Source organism: Buteo buteo, chromosome 12 (assembly GCF_964188355.1).
Source record: "Buteo buteo chromosome 12, bButBut1.hap1.1, whole genome shotgun sequence".
Taxonomy (NCBI): domain Eukaryota; kingdom Metazoa; phylum Chordata; class Aves; order Accipitriformes; family Accipitridae; genus Buteo; species Buteo buteo.
In genome coordinates, this window is record NC_134182.1 from 6,215,029 (window position 1) to 6,229,880 (window position 14,852).

The window sequence follows — 14,852 nt, forward strand, 5'->3', positions numbered from 1 at the left end:
CTGCAGCACACACCCCCCCCCCCTCCTCCCCTCAATCCCATCAGTAGCGGCGGCCCCGGGCTCGGCTCCCCGCGCTGCGGCGGCGCTCGGCGGCGGCTACCCCCCGCCGCGGCCGCCATGTTGGGCTGCTGCGAGCTCGGCGGCGGCGGCGGCGGCGGCTGCGTGTGACCGCGGGAGGGAGGGAGGGAGCGAGCGGCGGGGGAGAGGAGGGCGCGGAAGCGGAGGGGAGGGAGGGAGGGCGCCGCCGTTACCCCTCCCCGCCGCCCCGCGCACGCACGCACACAGACACAGACACGCACCCCACACACACTCCACACACGCACGGCGGGAGGATGCCCTTTGCCCGGGGGGGCGAAGCCGGGAGAGCATCTCGCCGCCGGGAGTGAAGCCGCTGCTGCCGCCGCCGGGGCCTCCCGGCCCGCAGCGTGCGGCCGGAGCGGGGACGCCGGCGCTTTCCCTCCGCCCCAGGACGCGCACCGTGAGGAGGAGGAGGAGGAGGAGGGCGCCGTCTCCGCAGCAGCAGCCATGGGAAGGATTTGACAGGGCTCGGAGCGCTTCCCAGCCGCCCCGCGGCCGTGCCGGTGTGTAGGGGCGCGCGTCCCGCCCGCCGCCCCTTGGCGCAGCGGAGGAGAAGGGGGCGACGATGAAGACTTTAGTTTTTTTGAATCACTGAAAAGCCTTAAAAGGAGACTCGGTAAGGAGGAGGAAGGGCAAAAGCTGCCCGGGGCAGGACGTGGCTGCGCCCTGAGGAGGGGCGGCCGAGGGGGGGGACCTGCGCCCCACCCCCACGGCGGGCGCGGTGGCCGCGGAGGCGCTGCCCGCCGGGGCCGGGGCCGGGGGAGGCGGCGGCGGGGGCGGCGGGGCTGCGCGGCCCCCTCCCTCCTTCCCCGCCGGTGTGCGCCCCGTTCTCTTCTTCCTTTCGCGTTTATAGGTAGATAAATACATCTGTTTTTTTCCCTTCCCGTCCGTTCTGGGGAGCGAAGCGCTGGTGCGAGCCGAAGGGGGCTGTGGCACTTCAGTGATGCGGTGGGGCTCCTCTCAGGACCGTGCTGCATGATCTGCATTTTGAATGAAGGAGAAGATCTCTTTAAATATAGAAGTGCGTATGACTGGGCACGCACGGTGAAATCGGTGTCAGTCAGTCTCGGTTGAATTTGAGTGCAATTATTATTATTAAAGCATCAGGAGTGGCCGTTTCTTTTTCTTCCTTCTTATTAAGCATATTAAAAGATACGGTTTTTTTGTTGTAGGATAACTATGTTCTTCTCTTAAAAATTACACACACGCTATATGTGTGTGTCTGAAACTCACAAGGGTTTAGTTTCAGGCAGGGAACACCGAGGTGGGCTGGAAATTAAGCACCGCCACAGTTTGACACTTGTTAAAAATACTGTTGACTTCTTTTTAAACAACAAAACCCTCAAAAGATTTTTTTTTTGTTTTATTTTTTGTTGTTTTTTTGGCAAAGTAATAATAATCATTAAAAAAGAAACCCCAATGCAAACTGAAACAACCATGTCTGGAGAAGTGCGTTTGAAGCAGTTGGAGCAGTTTATTTTGGATGGGCCAACTCAGACTAATGGGCAGTGCTTCAGTGTGGAAACCTTGCTGGATATACTCATCTGCCTTTATGATGAATGTAATAATTCCCCTCTGAGAAGAGAGAAGAACATCCTTGAGTATCTAGAGTGGGGTAAGTTTGAATGTGTTTATTTTGTGTACATCCGTCCATGTTCCTGTCTGCTTTGTATAATGTCTCTTGTTATTTATGTGTAAGAGGGGATTGTTTATAACTCTCTGTTTTACTGGGGAGTGTTATCAGTTTTACTGTATTTAAACATGGTGGTGGTGCTAAAAAGAAATCCATATTGGTTATTTGCAGTTGAGGTATGCATGTGAAACATACTCTTTGTTTTGTTTTGTTTTTTTTTTCCTTTTCTTTTTTGACACGGGTCAGAGTCTGGTACATGAGGCATATTTGTTTGCCTTTAGGCCCAGCTGTTGAGTTTTGTATCCTAAAGTTGCTGGGAATATAGAAGGGAGAGGGATAAATTCTCTGATGCCTGGAAAAAAGATCAGTACACAATCCTCTGATTTGCATCTACAGTCAAATCTATGTAGCTTTAAAATAAAAGGTGTTGACCAACAAGAAAATTCTCCAGCTCTCTTAAGCAATATAGGTTTGAAATGTCTGTGAAAATTGAGAAAATGACATTCTCTTCTTTAACCTAAAGTCATTGCTGACTTAATTAGATCGATTTTCCTGATGAGGAAAACAAAGTTGAAAAGCAGAATGAAATAGTGTGTGTCCCCAGCACCCTTTCCATTTTCTTTCTTCATTTTGGGGAGATAGGGTATTTGCAGGTTTTTTAAATTAAAACAGGTGAATGATGGCATTCCAGTTCTTCTTAAGTTGTCACAGAACTGGTTGTCTCTATTTTTTTCTCTTTAATTCGTTTTCTTCCTCCTCCTAAACATGGATGCAAAACAGAAGATGCAGTCCGACATAAGAACCTTGATGAGAACGGTTACTGTATCTGACCTTCAAACTTCAAAGTCATGCTGCACTTCTGCATTTACATGCAGAACCATTTACCACATTTGCTTTGTAATAAATACATCAGCAGGCCTCCTGTATTAAAAAAAAAAAGCACATTTTCAAAACACATAACAGGCATTTGATTAATTAGCTGGTTGAGCTCTTCATAATGAAGTCACTGAGGAAAGACATTGTTTTGATAACTGATCTAACAACTTGAGGCTGATATGTATTTTATTTTCCTGCTCCTCACTGTAGTCATACTGACATCTAAAGGACATCTGACTCGGTAATTAAGTTTCTTGTACTGTTCATATTGCACTGGTCTTTGTTTTCTTATTATCTGGAGGAACAGGCTGTAATTAATGCGTTCTAGCTAAGGAGGAAATAGTAATTAAAAGTCATCTGAAGAATCTTCTAAAACTGTCACTGGCATACAGAAGCTGTGAAAGACTGAGAAAATATGGTGGCTCCAAGCGTTTTTTTATGCCGGAACTTAGTGTAGTCTGCAGCGGATCTAGCCAGCTGATATACTGTAAATAATAATAATAATAAAAGTTAACCATATCAATATAATCAGAGTAATGGTGTGTTTGGGACCCATCATATTGGGTGCTGGTGCATTCAGTGGTAGTTGGTTGATGGATAAATGCATCATTACAAGGCTCTGACAGTACCCGAAGATTTCTGTAATAAACTTTACAGGCTGCTGATGGAAATAATACACTGTTTTGGAAAGGTTGGAATAAGGTTTCTCGCTGGCCTATTTTTCCGGCTACTTTTCCACTCTCATGATCCAACTGTGCCTTAGCAGGACTCTTGAGCTTCAGATGAGACCAGTTCCTCCCATTTTCAGGGCTAAGTTGCCCAAGTCCTCTGTCTGCTCTCAGCTCTGCTATCTGGACTTCTACCCTGGGGGGTTTTTCAAGAGGGTTTGTGAGGTGAAATGCAAGAGCAATGGTTTCTAGTACCTGCCATTGGAAGTGTCTCTGTGAATGATGTCTTTATCCTGCAAACACTCACAGGAGTTGTCTCTTCTGAAAGCCAGACCTCCTAGTGAAACTAGCGGTCTCTGGCATTTCTCTTGAGATCGGGGGGTCGACAAAGTGAGGTTCTTAAGAGGTAGTGTACCCTCCAGCGCTCGGGTGCAGTGAAGTTCCTAAGGGTACCCTGTTCTTTGATATAATCATGACCTCACATATCTGTCTCCCCAAAAGGGGAAACGGTGCAGGTGGTTGATCAGAAAGAGGTTGTATGTGGTTTTAAAGTCGGAGACGTGCCGAGTAGTCACGGAAGTGGAAGGCTGGCATCCAGAAATCGTAGGCTCTGCCCCTGCCTCTGTCAGTGACTCAATGTTGAAGTGCTTTCAGCTCCGTTTTTTTTCAGCTTCCGTGTTTGAACAGTAGGGAAAATACCACCAATTTTACACCAGGGAGTTCGGAAAGCTGCTGTATGTGAAGCACTTTTAGTTTTGAATGTACCATATAAAATAGTGCATATTAATTTATTTTTCCCATCAGTGAAATAAAACTTGGTGCGTGGTATGTCTACTGGTGGATGTCAGTTGGCTGCTCTCTTGGAAAGATGTTTTGTGGGTTTATGCCAACCATCCACAAATTTGCTTTATTACTATGAAGAGTGCGATCTGAATTTTTTGGAACTGGTCTTGGAATGGTATGTTTATGCATTTACAAATTGCAAAGTAGAAATTTACTCCTGAGAACTGTTCATCATCTTGAGCTTACACTGCTTTTTAAAATTATTCTTTCTAGAAGCAAATAAGATTTATTTATATAGTTAGTTATTTTTAAGAAAGGGCTAATAAATAGCTGTTTGGTGATCACAGACTCCTGTTGAGCACAACAGCAAATAATTTTTTCTTGCTTTTCAGTGGTGCGGTTTTGCGGTGCTACTGTTTGGTTTTGGGGTGTGTTTTTTTGAGGGGGGTGTATGTGGATGTGTATTTTTATTTAAGCTGTTCTAGGTCTGAGATGTTACGTGCTATATTTCATGTAAGATTGAATATTTATAGCAAAATTAAATTTTGGGGGGGGGAAAGGTTTAGGAGGTCTTCTAGCATGGAAAAACTAATGTGGTCTTAGTGATAGCCATGTGACTGCTGCTATATTTAGGAGAACTAAGAAGCTTCATGTTCTAGTCCTTGCATCTTTTAGGACTGTTTTATTACCTTGTTATCTAGATCTATAATTTATTAAAATACGAAGCAGGGTGAAACAGTTGAGCATCTGAACTGGTTGTTCATGCTTTGCTTTGATGTTACAAGTTTAACACAGCAAGTGGAGAAAGTAAGGTCTCTGCAATGTGAAGCTGAGTTTTCATTTTTGTAGATTTCAGTCTTTTTTAGGTGCTTGAAATGGCATTAAACTGGTTTGAAGTGTAAGGTTAATTATTTTTGTGATTTAGAATCTGCATTACTTCTAAAATCCTTTTTTTGGCTTAAAGTGAAAACATAATTACTTTCCCTGTTTCTATACATTATTAGTTTTGTGACATAAATAAGAAGATTTGATTTTGTTGTTTATTTTACATATGTATTTTATATGCAAAAACCTGTAAACAACTGTTGTATTTGAGTTCTCAGGGTTAAATCGGGGCACATCTTGAGATGATGGGAAGGAAACGGAACATTTAGATTTGACTTGTTCTATGTATTTGATTCTAGTTTTCATTTTTATCTCTATTGATAGTTGTATTTGTGATTTAGAAAAGGAATTGTCTGATTATAACAATTTACCAGAGCTTACCAGGGAAAGCTATTCAGAATTCCAAGCATTTTGCTTTTTCTTTTCTACATGTGTATGAGTTGCCACAATGACTCAAGGCTGTGAAGGAGGTAATGAAGGCTGATAAGCTGAATTTGAAAGAAGAATATCGTGATAGAAAAAAGCTTTTAGAGGTGTTTTTGTTCTGGGAAAACTTCCTTTACAATGGCACTGATTTGAATTGGTTTTAAAAAGAAACTAGAACAATGTTATTTAGGGTGCATTGAAAGAAAACTAGAATAAACTTCAAAATGTGTGGAGATATAAGGGAGGGAAGATGGAGGGCACTACCAATACCATGGCGAGGTCAATGACTTGGTTGAATCCACTCTCTTGTAGGAAAAATGTAAACTGTCCTTTGGTGGTTGTGTGTTTTTGTCCCCCCCCCCCGAAAGGCAGCTTTGGAAGATGGATTAAATTGTTCTCATTTCACCTCTAGCAGAACTGAATTGCTGAGGTGTTCATGCAGTGCTGATATGGTCATAGACTAGACTGTGATCATTGGTCTCATAATTCTGTCTTTCAGATGTGCAGCATCTCTTCTGGCCATTAGAAATGGTTCTATCATCATAAAACCATTTTTTCAAGACAGAAGAGGTTGTCTGTTTTCTTTCTGGTGGTCTCGTGTTTTTTCTTAAAAAATGATGTGCCCATTTTTTAGGTAGGTTTGTTTTTAAATATTAGTCACAGAAGAAAACAAAATCTTGCCTCTAGACTTTTGCACCTCTTCTGTGTTACTCATCTGTATGTAGGTCTTGAAAGGAATCGCAGGCATTTTCAGCTATGAGTTGCTTGTATTTTGTTTTTAAAACAGACTGTTAAAAAAAAGTCCTTTATTTAGATCCTATTCTTTGCAGAGACAGCAGTAAAAGACATGGCACAACTTCTGTTAAGTGTTCCTTTTTTTAAACTAGAATTTGGTGCTTAGTACTATCTAACCTTAGTATTAGCTAACCCATTAGAAATAAATTTTTCAAAAAAAATTACATTTTAGGAATTATAATTTTTTTTTCTTGTTATAAAACTGGGAATACCTCTTGTTCTGGCTAACATAAGCGAAAACAGTTATTAAATTCTTTTTGGGAAAGAACGAACATCCTGCTTGTCAAGCCCAGTTAACGTGCTTAAGCATATGTCTCATTTTGAACGTGAGTCATTCCATGGCCTGCAGCTGAGGTATGTGGAGGTATGGGGATTCATCTATGTAGCAGTCATTGCGGCATTCTTGATGTGCAAATTTCTGTCATTGTTTACGATAACACTTTACTGCTTATTGATGTCAACTGTTGTTTCTGTTACATAGCTGCAGCTAACAATTAAATGCTTTTTATTGATTAGGGTGAGAGAAGGATTTTTTTCAATGCTGTCAAATAGAAATGACCTTCAAATCTTCATGTTTCAGAATATTATGTAAACAGCTTTTATAGAGATGTAGTTTTATACCAAATTACTTGAAAAAGAAGAAGAAAAAATTGCAGGAAAATATGTAGGAGAACGGTTGCCTGTGACCTTTCTGTTAGGTAGCTCTGTGTTTAACCTCTTTACCTTTTGAATTGTGATCTTTCCCACATTTATTTCAGTTTTGATCCTTGTCTTGAACAGAGGAAACTAATTACTGTAAGTTAATCAACAGTTCTGATGAGATCAAATGAACTGTGAGCCCATCCAGTTAATTCTACTTGTTTTGCATTAGGGTTAAAGCCAGTTTCCAGTAGAGTGAGGCATTAACCCATTGTAACACTTTTTTTTTCTTAACACATTTACAGTACATCAAGTTTTTTAAACTTATTTTTACTGAAAATTAAGGTTTTTATGGATGGTCTTTGTGGTTGTTTTTGTTTTGGGCTGGGGAAGTTTGGAGGTATTCAGAGGCTGCGTGACAGGCTTTGGGGCTTGTGTATTTAGGTTGACTGACTGCTGTCAGTGATGTCCTTTTTATTGCAAAGGAGTATGGCTTGCTTAGATAGAAAGCTAACTAATACTTCATTTTCAGGAATTTTAGGAATGCCTTTATTCTGTACAGAAATGCCTAGCATGCTTTGGTCTAATGGGGACAAATGGAGAAATACAATTATTTGAGTTAGTCTGCTCAGTGGGCATTATAAACCTCATGACAACACAATAAATTCCCTGTTGCTAAGACATTTCATATTAAAGGGTTAATCCAGTAGTTTATTTGTGGGATGATCATAACTGTAAAATGTACTGCTGAATGTACCTTTGAATTCTTAACCTCTGTGTAGTGTATGACACTGCATGTGTGTACCTGATTAAACTCATTCCTTGTCTTTTGGCTCTTCTCTCCTGAACTTTACTGACATACTCTTTTATAACCTGTAGCATATTACTAGTTCACAGTTGACTGAAAGAACGATATTATGCTGTAAGAACAATGAGCTTATTTGGCCCAATATAGTTTAATACTTTATTTTATATATACATATATATATCTTTTTTTACAAAGGTTGAGAGAAACTACCTTTCTTTTTAAGCTCATAGATCAGTGCTTGAATTCTGAATAGCAGCAGCAAATAAAAGTAATTTCACTTCTGAGTCATACCTGCGGCTGGATAGTCGAAACTTATTGCAAATAAATTGCAAATACAGAATTTCCAGACACAAAGTGGATGCAGGCTACTATTCTGGAAATTATTTTTCCTGTATTGTTTTTGGAAAGTGGATGCTGTAAATTATCCTAGATGTGTCTTTGCAAAATATTGACCCATTCATAGCATCCCTAATTACTTTTATACCGTAAAAAAATTATGATCTCCATTTGCACAGAAAACTTACAGAAGCAATTAGATCCTGTTGCCAAGCTGTAAAACCTGGCTAAAAAAGGTACAGTGGATAGCTGAGACAGAATTGAAAGGAAAGGGCAACTCTTAGACTCTTAAGTTTTATCTTTTGGCAAAGCAGGCATTCCTTCCATAAGCATTTGTACTTGTTTAATTTGATTTTCTTTTTCTGGCTGAACAACTAGAATATTTTGTTCTACTCTGGTCTAACTTACTTCAACACATTATTTTTCTAAAATCCTCATTAAGCTTGGGAATGCCACTAATGTGGACTAAAATCTTTAAAAAATGCAAGTGATTTAGGTCAGTCATGTGCAATCTTTTGTTAACTACAAGATTTTTATTTCAAATAGTTTAAACATGACATTAGGCTTAATAATAACTGCAAAAATCTTCTATTCAGACGGGTCAGTTTGCTTTATTTCTAGTAATACAGCCTAATTAGGTTTACTAGCGGTCACCATGGATAAAATCCACATGAGCTGTATCCAGACTCCAAAGACTTTGTGTTTCATAATTCTTCCTTATCCGTATCCAGACTTCCAGTTTGATTTAAATTAGTTTTGTTACACAATATTGTAGGTTTCTTTTATTCTTAGCAATCAGCTTCTTAGTGCACCTTCTCTCTGCATCTTTTTGAAAAGTTTTTGATCTGGAGATATTATGATACTTGTAGATATTATGAATGGCAATATTTTGTAGGCCATTTTGAGGAAAAAACCCCCAACCTTTTAAGTGTATTTTGTCAGCAATTTAGTAGAAATGTATGGTAATTCTTTTTGTAGAAAGACTAGGTGAGTTTAGAGGGGCATTCCAAAGGGGAGGGGAAAAGCATTTGTAGATGTTAATAACAGTAATTACATTTCCTTCAAACGTTGTGGGATTAGGCCAGCAACACTTTGTTGTTCTTTTTTTCAGTTTCTTTTCAGTCTCAGAAGTCCAGGCTTGGAGGAGGACTCTGCTCTCTTAGCTTGGGAGCGTGGAAGTACTTTGGTCTTGGAGTGGAGGGTACATGGGCAGTTTTTCTGTGTAAAGTGATTTTCTTTTATTTATTTATTTAAAGTTTTCCCTCTCACTGTTGCCGTTGTTCCATCTTTTTCATCCTAAAATGCTACCTTATTTTAGGCTTGTGTGACTGTCCTGCTTGTGGGGTGTTCTCATCTGTGGTGAAGCGCCCCCAGGTCTCCATTGCTGAGTTCTTCCTCCTTTTCTTTCTGTGTGTTTTTGACGGGTAATGTTATTCCAAAGCAAAGCTTTAACGTACTTATTTTCTCTAAGCTGAGGCCTCCTCTTCTTCTCCACTTCCATTCTGTTGCCTTTAATCCGAACAAGCTCTCGGTTTGTCTTTCTAATATGTGGATATCTGTGTGTCCGTCTGATCTTTCCACGGCTGAAATCTTGGTTTCTGGATTTGGATTGTTTTTTTTATTTGTTTCTCCCCAGTCATCTTCCAGCTTTTGTGGTTTTGTTGGTCAGGTTCATAATATAGAGATTGTGTGTGGAAAATGGTAAAGAAAATTTGGCAACTGTGTGAGAAATACAAACAGGCTTTATCTACAGGTGCATACACACAGCATTTTCTGTAAACACCCTGTATATTTCTTATTAAATCCCGTATGTATCAATTGATTTACTAACATGAATCACTTCTACTTGTAAGCTCTTGTAGAGCTGGGGCCTTGGGCTGTTTGTTCTGGCTGTAAGAAGTTGTGATCCATTTTACTCCTGGTGTCTAAGTAAAAAGAGACTTAAGTGAGAGTATAGCTTTATCATTTTAATACCTAAAACTAAAATAAAGAAGTTGTAGGAAGGGTGGCAACGACTTTTGTGATACAGCTGCAAAGTGTTTAAGAAAATGTCATTTGCGCTGCAAGGACACCATAGTCCCAAGGTATTTCCTGCTCTTGGTCATTAAAGCTCTTTCACCTTTACCACGCTGCCTTTTGTAAATAAAGCACTGTGTTGTGTGAATGTTTTGCAGGACACATAGTAACAAGAGGAGGAAGAAATAGAAGTTGGTATTTTAATTGTAACTCACTGGTTTTATCTTGGGTGGGAGCTGACTTGATGGTGTGCTAAGGCTGGCTAAATCCACTGATCTCTTGTTTTGCTGGTGCTTACGTGGGCAGAGGGACGTAATCCAGTCAAAAACTAACCCTGCAAAAATGTGTTGAAATCTGTTGATCAGGTTGTGTGAAGAGATTTGTACTGATGTTTGTACAAAAGGAGGGGGCTAGGTCTGTGACAGCCCAGACTTCAGTGGCTTCACCTCCTATAGCTCTTGTGCTCCAAGTTTAGAGGCTGCCTCTCAGATTCCTTCTAACATACAAGGAAGCTACAATTTTCAACCAAATTTTGATGTTACCAGCTTCTTCTGATAGATATTTTGTTTAGAAGTTCAGTGAACCTTTTTGTTTCTGTAATGGTTACCGAAACTTTTCTTCTTGCAATGAGAAAATTTCTAATTGTGAATAGGGGTCTTCAAAATAGCTGTCTGATTTTGATGATGGCAATTCCTTGGAAAAGGAAAGTGTTGGTGTATTTGTGTGTTTTGTGGTAGTTGGCATTGTCTTTAAACAGTTTTCCCTGTACATTTTGTAACTGAAAGACAAGGATTCTTATATTAACACACTTGGTATAGTTTTGTTCTATTTCCCCCAACTTTTAGAAAACACTTGATGTCGTTATATTTTGTGATAATTTAAAAGGACCTTTTATAATTTTGGTAGGGACTGACACAAAAGAGACTTGTTTTTGCTGTGTGTGATCTGATACATTACAGGGAAATTATAGAAGTTGCTTCCTACGCAAATAGAAATTTGCAGAGAAAATCATTATCATTTAGCTGTGCTGTTTCTGTCCTAAGACTCTTTATTTTACTGTGACACTCCACCCCCAATATTGACTATTTTTACCTTCATAGCTAGCAACCACATGTGGCTAACGAAAGACGTATTTCTAAACTTCTGTATCTTTGCAAAAGTCATAATTTAACTCTTGAAATAGATTGAGGCAAATTGGTTTTTCTGTATCTAAGTGTTTGGCAGGCTGGCTTTTTTGTTTTCTTTATACTCTGTTATCTATCTTTCTGAAAGTAAGTAATGACTTAGTCTCCACTGATAATAAACCAGACTCTCAAAAAGCAAACTCTATTTAGAGTTAAGGTTACTAAGAGAAAATGGTATATGATGCATATTACCACAGCTGGTGTGTATTATTTTGTTAACTTGGTATTTCTTGGTTAACTTGATCCTTGAGTAACACTTTGACTTGAGAGAAGGTGATCTGGGAACCAGTTGCTTCTAGTGACAGTTTCTTAGCTACTTCAGTGAACATCTCTACAAATACGCTGTTGAGTATATGCTGCCTGAGCTTATGTTAACACCTGAAAAGTCTCTTCCTGGGTGATTTAGCAGAGATGTCATCTGATTTTATCAGTAGTAGCCTAGTGCTTTAACTGTCTGGGGGGAAAAAAAGGGTGCGGTGGGGGCAAGGAGTGGCTGATTTGCTGTCTAGTTACACTCTTGAATTTTTACATTCCTTTTCTCCAAAACGAAGATTATTTAATGGAATTAGGGTTATTTACTAACAATATTACATTCACCTTGTGATCCTTGGCACTACCAACAGAAGGGAATCTCTTCCAAGAAATTCTTTACATTATACTTAAATTGCTTTAATTTCACCATTAAGTTTTCTTCATAAGGGAACAATCCAGTCTCAAGATTTTTTGCTTTATCTTGGTCATGGAGTTTGTTGTCAGTAAATATATTTAACCATGTATATGATCATAGTTATAGTTACAAAAGCTTCTTAAACACCTCAAAATCTACATGATCTGTTGCTGCGCATTGACTGTTTCTGAAGCCTCAATACATTCAGTTCTAAAACATACTGAATTTGTGGCACTAAAATCTTTCAATGACATCAAACTGTCCTATGATTATTCAAAACTTGTCTAATGTTTTTCCATGTGATCTTGTGATTTTTTTTTTTCCCACCCGCCTTAATTAAGAAGTAGAATGTTAATTGACAGTTCTTAGTGATGACTGCTTGTGTTCAGCAAAATTAAATTTTACATTTTAAAACCTAGGAGTTAAGCAAATATTATTCTGTCTCTAAAAGAACAACAGTTTTTTTGTCTTCCCTTTCACTTCAGAGAAGGGTTCATCTTTTGGGGATTTCCTTATATTTTTTGTTTCTTTTTTCTTTTTTTTTTGTTTTCCAGTTTAAGAAAACCATTTTCTCTAGTAAGTTACTTGTCAGATCTGGCTAGATCAAATTAATTCGCTTGTTTGGGACAAGTATTTTCTTTAGTAAAATAAAATAGTTTGGATGTTATCCCACTGATTCTAAACTGATAAAGAAAACTTGGCGACTGATATATTTTCATGGCACTTTTGCTAATGTTAGGCTACCATTTGTTTTTTGCTATTACTTTAGATTTTCAGTTTCTCTCAGGCACACCTTCTCCATTTTTTTCTGTATTTGTCCCCTACCCCAGCATGTGAAATCATATGCTCTTACAGTGACAGGGTGCGAAGGTCATTCTTAGCACTGTTCCAGCACCAGGGGTACAAAACCATTTCCTATGGGAAGTGGCAGAGGAAACTTGCAGGAGATGGGAGATGGTAAATGAAGTAATTTTGGCAAAGCTACAAGGATTTCTTCTTGGTATGCCGATCATTGTTTTCAGTAACACCCCCACCGCCATCCCCTTAAAAGCTTGTGCAGACCTTTCATTAGCTTCAAGAGAAGCCAGGTCAGGCATGTCAAACTGCACGTTTGAGTTAGGCATAAACACTTATTACAGGGGTTTGGGGTCCTTTGTGTGTGTGTGTGTGTGTTTATAAAAGCAACGTAGCTCTTCTGCATTGTGTAATACCTGATGTCCTTTCTCACTTAGAGTATTCAAGTAAGACAGAAATATTTAAAGTCTGTAAGTGTGCTACTTGCAGACATTTTGAGCCTCTCAATTTCAACCTAGGACTCTATGAATAAACCCAGATTTCCTTCTTTCTCTCTGCCTTAGTGTCGGTCTCATACTATATTCTTCTATGCCTGGCACTTGAGGACTTAGGTGTTATTTTTCCTTGCTGCATTTTTCTCATTGAGAGAAAAACAGGCTTTCCAGAGAAAGGCATATCTCCCAGCCATAGGTGGTATGTCAAGACTTCAGAAAGTTTAGACGTCTGAATGGGAATGGATTCATCAGTGGATCTTTAGGAAGGAGGACTGTCTGTCTTTCAAGATGAGTATGTATAAAATTAATGAACAGAAATTCAGATGCTGTCTATAGAAGACTCTGTGTATACACAGGTATAGATTATGTATTGGAAAAGACTTTTTCTTTAATAAACCTATACAGACTTCAGGTGGTAGGCATTGACAACAGCTGTGAGCCAAAACTGTGATGTCTGTCTGGTAGGAAGGAGAAAGCATTTGTAAGCCAAATTCTGCTCTCATTTAATGGAGAGAAGTGTGACATTAATTCACTGATACCCATGCAGTATTAAAGCAGTTCATATTTGCTGCTGAGCTTTGAAAGAAAGCCAAGCCACTTACTTGAGGCCATTAACTGGTTAAGTATTTAAAACTAGAGTTCAGGTACTGTAGGTTTCTCTGGATGTCCAGAGAGAGTATTTTCTATATTTTGCTTTAATTTTTTAAAGTCTACTTTAAAAATGTGTCTTTGTTTCAAAATTGGGAGGGTTGTACATGTGTGGTTTTTTTTTTCTTTCAGTAGTATGATTCCTAGTGAGAAAGTAATTTACAATGATACTGTGCACTTGCGTGTATTACCTTGAAAATCTGTTTGAGAAAACTGGGTGGTTACTAGCATCTTAAATATCTCTGCAAAGAAACGGAGGCAGAGCTGTGATTTGTTGAAGGCCATTCAAAAATTCACTGGAAAAACAGTTTCTAAGATCCAGGTTTATGTGTATGTTCCTTCCAATTTTTTTTTTCTTTTTCCAAAGTTTTTGAAATGTTTGCTGTAGAAATTCCTGAAGGTGTGGGTGGCTTGTAACTTCTGTGTGTTTAAGTGCTTTATTTATTTGCATAAATTTTCAGCGTACTGTTTGGGTACTCTTTTTCTTGGTGTTGTTACTCGAGAAAGCTTGGGATCTCATTTGCGTGATCTTTTTGCTGTGATGTCCTCTTTCCTCCCTTCCCTGTAACTTTAGCATTGTACAATTCAGAGCAATTGTTTTATTTCTCATAAGGGAAGTGCTCTTTTCTGCAGTGGTCAGGTGGATGCTTGCCAGAATTGTGTTTTGAGCAACTGTTTACGTATGTTGAACTTGGCCCTCCGTAAAAATTAAGCTTCTTTTAACTCATACAGCAGTTTGTACCTCACCTTTTAAAAAACTTCCCTGCAGCCCCACAAAGTACATGCATACCAATGGTATTTCAGAAAAGTTTCCCAGAGTGTCTAAATATCTCATATAAAATGTAATGCGTACATTTAAATCTTGTCTCACACTTACTGTTTATGAAATAGGTGGGCACTAATTCCTGCTGTGTGTAGGGTTTGCTTAACTTGAGTGGACTTTGAGGAAGACTATTGTCGGTGGTGTTGGAGCAAGTAACTATTAGGCTGCAAAATTCAGTTTGGAGAGGAGAAAGGGAATTTGTATACAACATTGCTACACTAGAAACTTTTCCCATGAAACTTTGTATGCTTCCAGGAAGTCATATATGATGACAAAAGAGATAACCAGAAACTCTTGA

The 14,852-nt window shown here is 39.3% G+C and overlaps 1 protein-coding gene across 11 annotated transcripts in view; it reads left to right on the forward strand.

The window, feature by feature from the left end:
- The first annotated feature begins 207 nt into the window (after positions 1-207).
- Positions 208-14,852, forward strand: part of CDC42BPA (CDC42 binding protein kinase alpha) — a 188,664-nt gene continuing 174,019 nt past the window's right edge. For 10 of the 11 annotated variants that reach the window (XM_075042495.1, XM_075042497.1, XM_075042502.1 and 7 more), the window contains exons 1-3: positions 208-694; positions 984-1,099; positions 1,469-1,693. In XM_075042495.1, the coding sequence (XP_074898596.1) occupies positions 1,054-1,099; positions 1,469-1,693 (271 nt within the window). In that variant the 5' untranslated portion in view covers positions 208-694; positions 984-1,053. The remainder of the gene's footprint in view (positions 695-983; positions 1,100-1,468; positions 1,694-14,852) is intronic. The other variant, XM_075042499.1, reaches the window with a different exon arrangement.